Here is a 14,954-nt window from a genome sequence, read left to right on the forward strand (position 1 = left end):
GTACCTCCAACACATCCTAATGGGCACAGCAGACTTAAATCGTTTGCGAAAACAACAACAAAAATGGATTCTCCACCAAATATAAAAGACGTGTGGGTCAAAAAAATCAACCCATAAGGAGCATTTCTGTGGCGCTGTTTGGCTTGTTTTGAGTTGGTCTAAGTATAAAAAAGCTTGTTATATCACGTTATATCAGGACAGCAGCTACACATTTTACCTTGTCTTATTAATGCTTAGATGAAAGAATCACAGAAAGCTTCTATTTATATATTTATCGAGTGCCCTTGAAAGAGGTCGAATAATGAAAAAGCAGAAACTTAAAGACAAGTACAAAAAAAACTTACCATCTCACTCTTGTTGTTTACGGAGCTTCTATATTCTTAGGTTAACACCTTTAAAGTGGCACCTTATAAAGTTTTGACCATCAAGATATTATTATCACCATTTCAGATGTTTTGCAAGGAAAAAAAGGTCAGAGAAAACGAACAACTTTGGTATTTAAATAATAGCATTATAAAGGAAAAGCTAAGAGCAAACCCAGTTTACTGAACAAGTTATCACTCTTAAGTTTGGTTGGAGACTAGCTGCAGTGTAAAAGCCAAAACTGCTACTTTACATAAATCTGTGACTCCGTAGACTGATTTCATTCCTGACTATCAATTGAGCAGGTTGGCGGAGGTGGCCGGCGAAATAATAGGCCTCCCACAGACCTGACTATCTGCTGTATATGAGCCGCCGGTGGAGCGGAAAGCCAGAGCCATTGTAGGAGACCAGAACCAACCTCAGCACAGAGAGTTGTAAACACTTCCTCCTGGCTTTAGACAAACTGGTGCACAAGTGAGTAGAATATCATCAAAAACAAACTTTTCCCCCACATAATGTTGGTAAGTACATGAGATTTTGTGATTTTATTCCATAATAGAATCCTGAAGTCTGCAAACCTGTTTTGCTGTCATGTGATTTTTATTTGACAGACTGGGTTACAACAAAAGAAGAACTACAGAAATACATCTTGGTAAGAGGTGGGTGTATGTTCACTTTATAATATACTAATATTTTTGATTTTTAATCTGTTTAAAATCAATTGAACTTTCATTTTAACTGAATTTTTTGTGTGTAGGAAGTATGCAATATCAAACTGTAATGCTCACTGTGTGCTTAAGTTATAAGATAATACAATAACGCAGTAATAAAAATCAAACCCAGTCTGCAGTATGGAAAACAAATGAGCACACTAGAAACAAGTGGACAAATTGAGGCAACGGTGCAATGAGCAGAGTGTAAAGGATGCAGTAGTAAATATTTCCATTGTCGTTATTATTATGTACATGTCAGAGGTGAAAGTGATGAACAGGAGGGATTTAAAGATGGAATTTCGATCTGATCTTATTGACATTTTTCCATTAATTTGTGATTACTTTCCACCATAATCTTCCTTGGCCAACACACACCCGTTTTCTCTACAGGGACTAATCTTGGTACAGGATTTGACCCTCATCCAACATTTGAAACTCACAAACACCTATGCAAGACATCCTTCTATCATCTGCAGACCTTTCCGATGCTAAAAACCCCCCACAAACATTCATACTTTCATCTTCTCAAACCTCCACTAGTCCCAACGCCCCTTTTTTTCGGCAACTCAATCCAGACACATCCAGAAACTTCAATACATGCAGATGAGTTCAGCCTGGATCCTGATGAAGAAAAGGAAACATGGACACATCAGCCCAGTCTTTTAATCTGTCTAGTTGCTTCCCATTGCCCAGGTTTCTTTACTCCACAGCAACACCAGTGCATCCAGAGCGACACTCCATAATAACTCAAAGAGCTCTATGAGGTAGTAAGACCTTCCTCTTTAAAAGCTTTGACACTGTTTAAATGCAGTGTTGATTTGGCTCCTTTTAGTTCTTGCTCTTTTTTTGTTGTTGTTTGTTTTTATATTGTAACATTTCGACACCGAAAAATGTAAAGTGCAGTTCAATTTCAATAAATTATTATTATTTTTTGCTCAATTATCCGGTTCATTACTGGACCCTCGGCTCTCATTGGATAATCACATCAATCATCTGGTTAAAACCGGTTTCTTTCAACTCAACAATATCTCCAAACTTCGTCCGTCTCTCATCCTCACCTGAACTTTTAGTCTCCTGCAGGCTCGGCCTCTGGAACGCCATGCTCACGGCCATTCCTGCCGAGAATATTCACTAGCTGCAATACATCCAGGACCACGCAGCGAGAAACCTCAATAAAGGGTTGCAGATTGGAACACATAACTCCATTTCTCAATAAACTTCACCAGCTCCTCGTTACCTAAAGAATCCTTCACAAAACTGCTCTCATCATCCGCCAGTGAATTCATGGCAATGCTCCAGAATACCTAAAGGAGCTCCTCACACCCCACTCATCCATCCGCTCCCTCCGGGCCTTCTCTGTAGCTGCCCCTCCACGCCGCCTGAGAGCTCCAGGGACACTTGATGCTCTTAAACGACTTTGTTTTAAACAAACCCTTTCCCAATAATCTATAAGTTTTTATTTTTATTTTTGCATTTCATACAGTTTTTATTGTTTTATCCTGTAGCATTTTAAGATCTTCCTTAATAAAAACTGCTATTGTATTGTATTATTATCATTATTGTACATTCAGGTTTTGAAGAGAAAAAAAAAAGTCTGCTTATTTGGTCTCTTCTTCATAAAGAAACAACAATATTTCTGACAGCACTTGGGCTCCGAGGTAGAGCGTCTGCGGTCGGTCGACTGTTTGCCAACGCCGATGCCAGCTCGTGTTGAATGCAGAGCCACGAGCTGGGTGGCTGCCCAGGTGATGTTGGTCCACTGACAAGAGGAAGGCAAGGAGTAACAAGGATCTGGAGGCAAGCCCCAGCCACACAACACGTACTGTACACACATGCCAGGACAAAGCCAACAAAGATAAGCAAGAGGAGCAGCAAGACTGACAGTCTGAACGCAGGTTTACCAATAAAACTTGATCAAATTTAAAAAAAAAAAAGAGTCTGAATAAAGTTAACAAAACACACACATGTCATTCAGTTCATCTGAGTCGAGATGCTGTTAATGAAATTGTGGCACTCTTGAGTGTGAAAAACAGCGTGAGATGATTTCCTCGGATATCAGCCCTGTGCATCTTGACAGGTTTTAATGAAGCATATGTTTTCCACTCTGAAGACAGTAAAAACAGCGGCAGCCAAATTGTGTTTTGTCATCTGTGCCGTCAGAAACAGCTGATAGGAGCGGAACGAGAGTGAAAGACAAGTTAATTAAATTTAAAAAGAAAAAAAGAAAAGAAAAAAAAGGTCACTCATGAGTTTGCATTATTCATAGCCGAATTTTGACCCAAATCTGAGAAGAAAACAGAATTTTAGACGGACTGAACGAACTTTTGTTTGAAAAATAAAAGAACTTTAATTACTTTATTAGGTATGCAATGCCAGTACATGGTTGGCATTTGTTTTCCCTCAGAACCAGCTTAATTCAGGACATAACTTCAACAAAGTGTCGTAAACATTCCTCTGAGTTTTTGATCCATTTTGACACCAGAGCATCACACAGTTTCTGCGTCGACAGCAGTTCTAAAATTAAATCTCCCATTTGCCAACATCTCAAAGGTTTCGTGCTGGATTGAGATCTGGTGACTCTCGAGGCCACAGGATTATGCTTAAGACATCGTCATGCTCAAGGGACCAAGTTTGAAAGCAGCCATCTGAAATGGGTACAGTATGGTCATAGAGAGATGGTCAGCAACAACATTCAGGTACTTTGCAATGTTTAATTAATGGTTAATTGGTACTTAGGGCCCCAGGATGGGCCAACAACATTCCCCATACCATTACACATCCACTACCAGCCTAAACCATTGATAAAAGGCAAAATGGACTCATGCCTCTTTGTTGGCTTTCTATCATCTCAAAGCAGAATGCCCATTTTTGCTCACTAGATATCTTCTTTCTAAAGCTAGAAGCTGTTCATGGTAACAGTCCTAGTAGATCAGCAGTTATAAATAACAATGCCATGTTCATAGCCACGTAAAGCTATAGGTGGTAATCATGTTCAGAAACCCGTTTTTGAACATGATTACCATGTGGGAGCTACAGGCCTGAAAAAACTCTGACTAATGCCTGCCCTTCAGACCGATTGGCAGGCCTTTTATCAGAGTTTTGTTCCTGCCCTCTCCCCCCTTTTTTCCTCACGTTCCAGGGATATTGCCTTATCTATTGGTTGTCCCACATGCCAATAATTCTGACGCTCTCACGTAATGCCAGTGTGCGGGAACGTTCCTTGTTAGTTTCCTCTTGCTGGCTGCGTATGCACACTTCTAGTGTTTATGTATCTGGTTAGCTTAGCGGTAACTTAGCAATTAGCTTCGGTGTTAGCTGTTCATTGTAGCTCTGCTGCTCTCACTATATGCTTTGAACATGGCTGAGAGTCACAAGAAGCAAGAAGCACTGACTTCAGTGATGTCAAAACATCACTGAAGTCAGGCAAAAAGCTTCTCTCCATCAATATAGAAATAAACATCACAGTGCATGGAGCAAATAAACTAAAACTATTCTCTCCGAAGCAAGAGCAAGCAACCACTAGTTCTTTTCTACATGCATTATGAACTTGCTCGCTGCTAAACTTGTCAGTTAAAAGTCTCACTTCTATTTGTTTGTTGTTTTGCTTTATTAGAAAAGTCATTATTTGATTGATTCTGACACATACTATAGATTTTGGGAAACCAAGACCATGTATTTGTGATGTCTAAACAACAGTCCAAAGCAAACAAAAACAATAACCTTATCATGACAAAGATGGCTATTAAAAAAAAAAAAATGGGGTTGATAGCAATTACAAACCTTATTAACCTGTAATTATTTATGTTGGAATTCTTTCAGGGACATTTATTTGTTCATGAGCTGAATAAAATGTATAAACCTTTCAAGTTGCTGTAAAAAAAACAAAGCAGTAGAGAAGACTCTCTTCCAGTCAATATAGAGTCTTATTATAGCCAGACATCAGTGGTACTCTCCTTTTGGTCCACTATGTGGTGCTTTAGTGCTGCAGCTGAATCAGAACATGCACTTTTCAAGAAGGTATGATGTCAGTGTGCCAATGTTGGCCAAAATAAATCCCTTACAGACTCATTCAGAAGTTAACATTGTTGTGTCCCCCCCCCCAAGCTATAATTCTATCATTGCCCCCATTTAAGATACTAATAAAAAAGATTTTCACTGAGCATATTATGAGGCTGCCTGCTTTTTAATTTATGTTAAAACAGCAAAGGTGAGGTATTCTCAAAGGCATAAATGGCCCAAGAGGAACATCACCCAACAGAGCAGTTTGTCTCAGGGCTCTTTGCACTAAGTAAAGCCTTAAAAGTCAATTAGCTGCACAAGGCCCTTGGAAACACAGTATTATTAGAAACAAACAGAGGCTGGCTGAGAAACAACACTTGATAAAAGTACACTTAAAGGTAGTAGTAATTAAGAGAAGCGTCCAGGGAGGATTTGCAGTAACTTAGGATAGTTATTTCAGATATAAACAAACCCCCCACAGGATCATGGCTGTCACATCTAAGGGGACACAGGGTAATGGTGATTATGCCATTACAAGACCAAGCTTACATTTAGACCAACAAACACTGCTTGTAAAAGTTCACAACAATGTCTGAGTTTGTCTTTTACCTCATTAAACGTGTACTCTATGTTTCAGAGAGCGTACATGTAATTCACTTATCACAAAAGATAGGTATTTAATTAAAATATTAACAGGATGAGCCTAAAATCTTCGTACCCACAGCTTTTTCTACAATGGACTGTCATTTGTGAATAATAACCAGCATATTGCCACTTAACCAAACCAAATGACAATTTATATTGTCCCACGTCTTATTTTCTCATTATGCACCGGCAGAGAAAATGAGCGGCCTCGTTAACTCTAATGGAAACCTTTCATTACAATTAGGGAGATCAAGGCAGCTAACATTCCTTTTTACAGAGTGTCTAAATTTCAGATGCAGCGGTTCGAGGTCGTTTCATCCAGCTTGCCAACATTCACATTTAGTCCTGAAAGAAACCTTGACACAGTTCCATCACATCCATTAACACGCAGATGCTATATTGTCAGTTCATTTAAATAATGTAGTGGCGTGTGTAATACACAAAATAATCTATATCAAAGTGCAATCTTAGGGTTTTCCTTTAAAATGTCCTTGCAGGACTTAAGGTCTTGTCAAAACAGCCTGTTATTTCACACATGTGGTGTTCCAAGGTCTCAGAATATGGGGAGTGTATGAGCTCACCAGTTGTTAACGTCAAAAAAGTTTAAATATAGATTGTTGAACTGTGTTATACCTCATATGTGAACCGGTTTTCTCCAGCCGCCTCTTGCTGCTACAGCATTCCAGGAAAATAGCCTGATAGTAACTGTGAAGCATAGAGCTGGAAGTGTCGTGCTTTGGGGAGACTTTGCAGCAGCGGAACCTGATGTACGGGCTCAGCCATGAGGGATATATATACCAGATACCAAATACCAGATTGTAATCTGAAACCCATGCTCTCACAGCAGGACGTCTCCTGGCATCTACAAAACCGTCCCCCTGGATCAAACCGAACTCTTTTCCGTGGACCCTTCCAAAGAAGGTGGGCCCCACCGGGGAGCCGAAACATGCTGTTTTTCACATCGAAGAGACATCAAACATCTTCAAACTGGGACCAAAGCTAAGTACAGTGTGTTCTCTGCGGAGTCAGGCATCCAAGCAAGCAATCAGCCTCCACAGGAACCAGTTCTGTGATCTCTCGTTGAGCTTGTTGGAACCTTCATAAGCCCGATACGAGGGCAGCGTCTAGTGCGGCCGCACCAGAGGGGCCCTGCAGCCGGCACAAATGAGAGCGAGAGCAGCCGCTTTCTCGCCGCCGGCCCAAACAGCTGGCTGCCCCTGCAACAACTCATTGCTACTGGAGTCCCCGCTATGGGACACAAAGGATGAGGTGTGGCAGAGGTGAACAGGGGAAGTTAGTTTGGGATTAAACTATTTGGGATCGTTCACTTCTAATGTGCTCTCACTGTGTTTTAAGGTTGAACTTAATAAGGTTTACCTGAAAACTAACAGGATAAGCTACCTGTTAGCGATCTTCTGAAACAAAGCTAATCTAATGTGTTTTGGGTTAGTTTTGAGGGTTTTTTTATTAAAAAAAAAAAAAAATCACTGATGGGGCATCAATGATTGTGTTTTTTTTTCTTTTAATTTTAATTGCTAATTATTGAAAATCACGAACGCCTCCTGGAAAATCCGCTGCACGTCTTTGTGGATGCATGGATTACTGGGTGGCCTTAATCGACTTTTTTAGCTTGAAGGTCTCAGAGGGTACCATCGTATTATTTTGGTATGACAAGCTAAAAACCCCACAGCTAAAAATGTATATATATATATATAGTTTACACGCCTTTGAACAGTCAATCTCTTGGGTCTATAAATCAAAGAGGATCTTTCCTCGACTAATAACACTGCGTTATTGGCAAATAAAATCCAAAAAGTCTCCAAATCCCCACCCTGTGAACCGTCTACTGACCAGCTGCATCACTGTGTGGTGCCGCTGCTCCTGTCCTGCTGTAAGAATCTCCATCGCTTAGCAAGAACTGCTGAGAAAATGGGTCATGGTGTTCATCCTTCCTTCCTGACATTTAAAACACCCGCCTGACAGGGAAAGCCCTCTGTACTGCATTCTTCACAGGTTCTTTATATAGAAACAGACCAGGACCAGCAGATCGAAGGTTAGCTTTATCCCCCAGGCCAGTGGTCCCCAATCCTGGTCCTCGAGGGCCGGTGTCCCTGCAGGTTTTACATGTGTCCCTGATCCAACACACCTGACTTACTTCCCCAGTGGGCTGTCAAGTTCTCCAGAGTCCTCCTAATGACCTCATTATTTGACTCAGGTGTGTTGAAGCAGAGTAACAAATAAGAGTTGCAGGACACTGGCCTTGAGGAATAGGATTGGGGACCACTGCCCCAGGCTGTCAGAAATGCCCCTTGCACATCCAGACATTGGCCTTCCACCCTTTTTGCTCATGTAAACACACACAACCTGACCTCAGAGGTAATGTTAGCCACTTTAACATCACTTTAACCTGACATGGGTCTTAATGTTCTGGTATTTTATACTTGTATCTTGGGTTTTATCCTGAATCTTGTTTTATGTTGTTGCACTGTAGGTTGTGTGTTCTTTTTTTTTTTACTTCTTTTGCATTTGTTGTTTTTACAAATATATATGAGAGTGAGACAATGGTAACCTGAAAACATACGTGTTGTGGCGGTAAATAATTTAACCTGTAATGTTTTTTTTTTTATATTGCTCAGATATTTTTATCTGTATTATGATTTTTTCTTTATCTAGAACGTCTGAAAAAATGTGTGATGACCACAGATTGGGTTTGAGTCTTGGATGCCATTGTTGGGCGAAAACCAAAGACAAATTTCCACATGTATGGACAATAAAGAAATCATATTTGTATTGAAGCATTACATTTGAAAAGGCTGCACTGACAAAACAGCCAACCTGGACTTAGACTTGCATAACAAACTATTGTTATTATCATTATTATCATAACAATGCTGTTTGCAGATGCAAAATGAGTTCAGTAAAGAAAACTATAGCAGTACCAAGCAAAAAATGATCGAATAGGCCAAAGACCGTGTTGAAAGTCAGGATAGTAGGAAGAAAATGACACCCTTGAGTTGTGCTGAAAGCTGATAACCGAAGCCTATTCACCACTCTTTGATTCACATGAATGACCAACAATCATTTCTACCAGAAATTAAGAGGTGCTCTTCTAAGATTAGCCTTTTATCAGAGAGCAGAAACTGCAGCATGAAACTGAACCCACCTTGTTGCCTCCATCGTGCATGGCCCAGCCCGCGCGCTTCACCCCGAAGGCGGCGAGGGCGTCGGAGGCATCCAGGCAGGTTACAGGATGACCATAAACGGAGTGCAGAGTCCTCGGCTGCTCCTCCTGAGGGTTCAACAAGTAGACGTCGTCTCCAGCTGCTAAAACCACCAGCGGGGACTGATCTGCCCGGCTGGGTATCAGAGTCAGGCTCTCTACCTGTCACATAACAGATAAGGCTACAATTCACAATACCGATTGGGCATCTGTGGAACCCCATCAAAGGGTTGGGTTCAAATATTTTCTGCTAGTGAGACGACGCGTCCCACTCACCGTTTTGGGCAGCTGCGTCTCGCAGACAGTCCTCCAGTATCCGCAGTGGCTGGTGCAGTCGAGCCGAACGTTTGATCCTGTGGCCGAGACCAGAACGGGACTGTCCGGACTCAGAGCCAAAGCCTGGATCCTCCCGGAAGTCTGGTAATGGTGGATGGGCTCCCCGCCTGTTTCTGTACTCCACAGGTCTACACAGCCTGTACCAGAAACACAAGCTAAGACTTTGGATTCAGAGCTTATTCTCGGCGACTCACAATTCAAACAACACTTTCCAATTATCAGCAACAACAAAACTAGCAGACAAAGACAATATACTAATGTGTGCTTCTGTGCTTTTTTTGTCTCTCTTGTTGTGTCTCTGCTCTGTCTTCTCTAACCCCCAGTCAGTCGAGGCAGATGATCGTTCATACTGAGCCTGGTTCTGGTTCTGCTGGAGGTTTTTCACTCCCGTTAAAGGGGAGTTTTTCTTCCCACTGTTGCTTCATGCATGCTCAGTATGAGGGATTGCTGCAAAGCCATCAACAATGCAGACGACTGTCCACTGTGTCTCTACACTCTTTCAGGAGGAGTGAATGCTGCTTGGAGAGACTTGATGCAATCTACTGGGTTTCCTTAGAGAGGATTTTTTTTTTTTTTGACCAATCTGTATAAACTTTGGAAAGTGCCTTGAGATGAACACGTTTTATGAACTGGCGCTATATAAATAAAATTCTATTGAATATATCATACAGCACCCATTACATTTATTGGCACCTCTGGACGTGTAAAAAAATAAAAAACTTAAAATAAATGAATGTTCCTTCGAAGCAGCACAATTTCAAAGAACTTGTGAAAAATTCCAAACAGGACTTTGAGACCGTCTATGCAGAGAATGCAAACACGTTAACATATTCTTTAAATAGATCATCAAAGGTTCAACACATAGTATTTGTCTAATTTTAACCGTGTTTTTGCTTTAACTTTGATTTCATGGTAACTAGGACCACAAGCAAACAATGACTAACTCAAGAGAAGACCCTCGTGACAGTGAACCCATTCACCCAAGTCTTTCCACCTGACAAATTTGACCAGCATGCCCAGAATTTGGATCCCAACTGATCTAGAGAGATGGTGCAAAGAGGAATGGTAAAACCTTCACTCTGACAAATAAAAAAATTAAAAAAAGTTTATAAAAAGTTAAATATAATAACAGTTTTCCTTTGTTTTCATTCTGGTCTATCATGTAGGTTAATACTACGGTCATTACATCCTCCCAACCAATCACAAACGCAGACCCTGTGCTGCCTTTTGGGTGGATGTCTGGAGTCCCTGTGGTGGGCTGACTAGCCTCTGTGCTCTGTGGGACTGGAGGTTTCTTCATTTTCCTATGGTGGCTATAAGAGGATTGTGTTTATTTGTTTTTTTGGAGCAGCTGGTTGTCGGGTTCTGTAATTTTTGTGTCTTCTTTGTGCTTCTGCCCTTTCTCTCGTTCTCTTACTCTGTCCTTGTTACTCCTCTTCCCCTGTCATGTTTGGCTTCAGTTTATTACCAACATCTTAACTGCAATAAAGTAAATCATCAAGGGTCGGGCGTCAAGGGAGGATTTATAGGTGTAATAAAGCTTCCCTTGGTAAAGCAAATAAGTTTGACATAAGTACAGCGGCCAGAGCACCGTTCTGCTCGCCATGAAGCTGGACATGGCAAGGGGGGAAAAAAACAACAAAGAGAACACGAACATTTTGCCCACCTTTAAACAAACACCCACTTACCATCCTCATATGAAGCAGCGGCCACTGTGCTGTTGATCTGGACGTGGCTAACGTGTGGTCTGGGGTGTGTGTTCGCAGACAGACTGTTGGTCTTCAGGTACGAGGCTGTTGAGTCCCAGTGCAACGTATTCCATAGTCTTACATCACCAGATGTGTACCTTAAATATAACACGGCAGCAGAATTAGCTGATGCAGTTTAAATGCCCTTGTTGTGTGGGGGTCTATAGCAGAGGTGCCAAACATACGGCCCGTGGGGTTTTTTTTGTTTGTTTGTTTTGTTTTTTTAGCCAGTGTTGCCAGTGTTTGCTAGACAGTGTCCTGTCTGGCAATGTGGCAATAAGAATTGTTGTCTTAATGCCAAAAAGAGTTCATCAGATTTGACTTTCACAAGTGGAGCAGTACTGCTTTTGCCACAGTGCTCCGCTTGATTTATGAATGTGAATAGTTTTATTATGATTCATGTGGGGAATATCTTAAATGATATGGACACTACAATGGGAAAGTAGGAGAGGAAAGGAAGAGCAACAAGAAAAAAAGAAAAGGTGAAAGAAAGAGGAGATAAAAGGAAGAGAATGATAAAACAATTATTGAAAAAAAAAAACCATGTACGGTACTTCGTTTAATTGAAAATCTGCAGTTCCTGTATTGTCCACGAGGGGCGCTGTGTTTTAATCAGCAGATGGTAGCACTGAGCTTCAGATGTGGAAAATTGATTTTAAACCATTTCTTAATTTTTATCTGTTTGATGTATTTTGTCATCCAGGACAGTGTTTTTAAGTTCCAAAAAATGTGAATAAATGTTTTTCAACATTGTATAATTACTGTGATCAGTTCTTATGCATAATGCACAAGTAAATGTTTAACTGAGTAAAAGTATTGTTGAAATTGCACATACTTTTCTTAAAAACGCTGAGGTTATTCATAATATATTGTGTAAAAGTGAAATTCATTTAATATAGAAATCAACAACAAGTCCACTTTTATTAGTTCTATTTAATCTTGCAGTGAGTTTACTCGTGTGGCCCTCTTGAGATCAGATTAAGCTGAATGCGGCCCCTAAACCAAAATGAGTTCGACACCCCTGGTCTATAGATTTAGAGCATTGTTATACAATAAAAAAACATATTCTTTTAATATGGACTTGATAACAGTGTGTGATCCTTTGATGACTTTTTTTAGGACATGTGAAGCCGCAACCATCTGCACACCTGTCTTTTCTGCTCTGCTACCAAACGGAGCAGAGCAGCCCTCTGTTCTGAACTCCGCACCCTTCCTCTCCCGTCTCTTCGCCCCGGCTGATTAGCTCGCTCTGCGAGAGACGCGCATGCTGCCACCTTCACAGATACAATAAGGTCTAAAGCGCCTCAGAGCCGCAATGTGTCGCGCAGCAACAGCCAGTTTGACACAGAGCGTATATGTGAGCGCGTGTGGGTGGATTTGCAGGGTTTGGCAGCATCAGAAGTGCACACTTTCCCCTTAATTGGTGCATCATCAAAATGCCAGCTATCGGCATGATGGGGAAGCTGGATCTCTCCCAACCAACTTTTATGATGGGGAGAAGTTGTTGCTCAGACTTTGTGCGGGCCTCAGCAGATCTGAGTGCTGGGTTAATGGCTCCTGCTTCTCCTGTTGCTTTTTTTTTTTTTTTTTTTTTTTTTTTTAAATGCAAGCTCCCGTTTCCACCCATTTTCTGTCACCCATCAGATCAATCGCGACTGCTCTTAGCTGCCGTCGATTCTTTTCTAGGCAATTTCAAATAGTTTCACTTAACTGGATTACTCTTCAAATCCCATTAATGAGGAGTGCAGAGACGTTATGAATATGCTTACAGCGCACGCATAAAACCACGTATTTACCAGTGAGTTCCTACCGTATCAGGCAACTTATTAAAGGGCCTCTGTGTTTAGGTACTGTGTGCCACACATCAGCTCATTTAAAACCATATAAACAAGATGTCTTCTCACGAGGGATCCAAGAGGACTAATGGGAATCTAGTAGCATTTTTCCCAGGAGACACCGCAGATCTCCTTAAGGGCCTCCTATTGAGCCCTTGAGGTCCCTCACAATTTATCACTGTCTCATACCAGCTAGTTCAGGGCAGGTTTAGCTGATTAAGCAGCAATTCATGTCCTCCTTCCTCAATAACTGCAGTTGTTAGTTGTGTTATTTAGAAGGAAATTCTTTAAATAGCAATAATTTGATTATCTGCAGTAGCTATGCATTAGTTAAAAACTGAAAGCACAACTAATTATTTCTGATCAGAACTTTCTCCGTCTAAGTAAACATTTTTTTGTTCCTGCTGTCATTTTGTTCACATAAGGCACCCTCTGATGACTGATCTCTGGCTCTAAGCTGTGGCTGAAGTCATTAAAACTGATGTTTGATTCTCAAATCATGTCCTAAGAAAGCTTTTGAAGAGCCTGTGTAAATGCATCAATCAGGCAATATTATCCATGTGAAATAAAAGATAACACAATTCAACAGACTAGGACATGTTCTTCCATTGCTTCGCAGTCCAGGTGTGATGCTCTTGTGCCCGTTGTTGGTGCTTTTAAGACTCAGCTTGGCCACTGACTGCTCTGCTGATACGCATAAGCAAAGGAAAGTGTGATGCAATGTGTTTTCTGACAGTTTCGCTCAGAACTAGGGCTGTACGAGTTTGCCAAAAGTCAAAATTGTGATTTATTTCAATAGAGATGCGTCGATCCGATACCCGGATCAGATATCGGCTCCGATATTGACTAATTAGCAGGATCGGATATCGGATGATTGTTGCAGATCCAGCATTCCGATCCAGTCATTTTTTTCTTCTTACTAATATCATAAACAGCAATACAGTTACGGCAATCTAGTCACTTCAATGTTTGCAACGGAGGTTACGCAGAGCACGCACAGCAGCTAGCGATGAGCAAACACATAGCAACATGGAGCAAGTGCGGGACTGAGCCACGTCTGCTATTTGGAAACATTTCAAACTTGATATGCCAACAAGTCTGAGGGCAACAAGTTGCGATGGAGGTGATAAGGTTGGTAAATTCAACACCACAAACTTAAATAAGCACCTCAAAAAGCACTATGCTAAAGAACATGCAGAACCTTTTTAACAACGTTTATTTCAAGCCTGATAACTTCACTCACATGGCACGGTACACGGTTTATTCATCGAACAGTAGTATCGGATTGGTATCGGGTATCGGCTGATACGCTTAGCCCAGGTACCGTATCGGATTGGAAAAAACTGGATCGGTGTATCTCTATATTTCAACCAGAACTGTGATTTAATTTTGACTTTTCTCTGCATTAACCACATGCAACAAAAATGGCCTGTAGATAAAGATGTTTGTAAACAAGGACTATTTAAAACAAGACATTTAATTGTTTTTATTAATCAGAATATCATTAGTCAAGAGAATAGCTTGTTGAGTTGGATGTCAATACTTACTGAACGTAAAGTGCAACCAACAACAGTATGTATTAAACAATTTGACCGGTACTTAATGCTATGGAGAGACACCTGGAAGCTTCTGGTAAAAACAGTAAGATTATATAAACTCTAAAACAAGTAATAGAATTAGATTATCTCACTGCTGCAACTCTCTTCCCTTCCATGTGGAGGAAAACCCACTTTAAACATATTACTGACACCTACCAGACGCGTCTGATCCAATAGTTGTTACACAGCCCAAAATTGCAGACCACTGCAATTTGGAAATTGCAGACCTAGACCTAGACAGGACACTGGAGAAAAAAAAAAAAAAAAAAAAAAAAAAAAAACCTCTGCAATTTGGAAACTTTGTTATTTAAAATTGTGATTATATTGCAAATGCGATTAAATGTGCAGCTCTACTCAGAACCAGCATTAACTTCTTCATTAATGTGAGCTGCAGTAGCTTGTCTGTTCAGTCGGACCAGCCTGTCGCTCCCCATGAGCGTCGCTGAGCCTTGAGTGCTCGTGACCCTGCTGTCGGTTCCCCACTGTTCCCCCTTCGT

At 41.0% G+C, this 14,954-nt stretch overlaps 1 protein-coding gene across 1 annotated transcript in view; it reads right to left on the reverse strand.

Moving 5' to 3' along the window:
• Positions 1–14,954, reverse strand: part of fbxw8 (F-box and WD repeat domain containing 8) — a 35,102-nt gene that overhangs the window by 12,684 nt on the left and 7,464 nt on the right. Inside the window, exons 5-7 of the mRNA XM_012849648.3 lie at positions 10,965–11,122; positions 9,217–9,413; positions 8,884–9,102 (exon numbers count right to left, since the gene is read on the reverse strand). Of these exons, the coding sequence (XP_012705102.3) occupies positions 8,884–9,102; positions 9,217–9,413; positions 10,965–11,122 (574 nt within the window). The remainder of the gene's footprint in view (positions 1–8,883; positions 9,103–9,216; positions 9,414–10,964; positions 11,123–14,954) is intronic.

Source organism: Fundulus heteroclitus, chromosome 12, assembly GCF_011125445.2.
Source record: "Fundulus heteroclitus isolate FHET01 chromosome 12, MU-UCD_Fhet_4.1, whole genome shotgun sequence".
In the NCBI taxonomy this organism is placed as follows: domain Eukaryota; kingdom Metazoa; phylum Chordata; class Actinopteri; order Cyprinodontiformes; family Fundulidae; genus Fundulus; species Fundulus heteroclitus.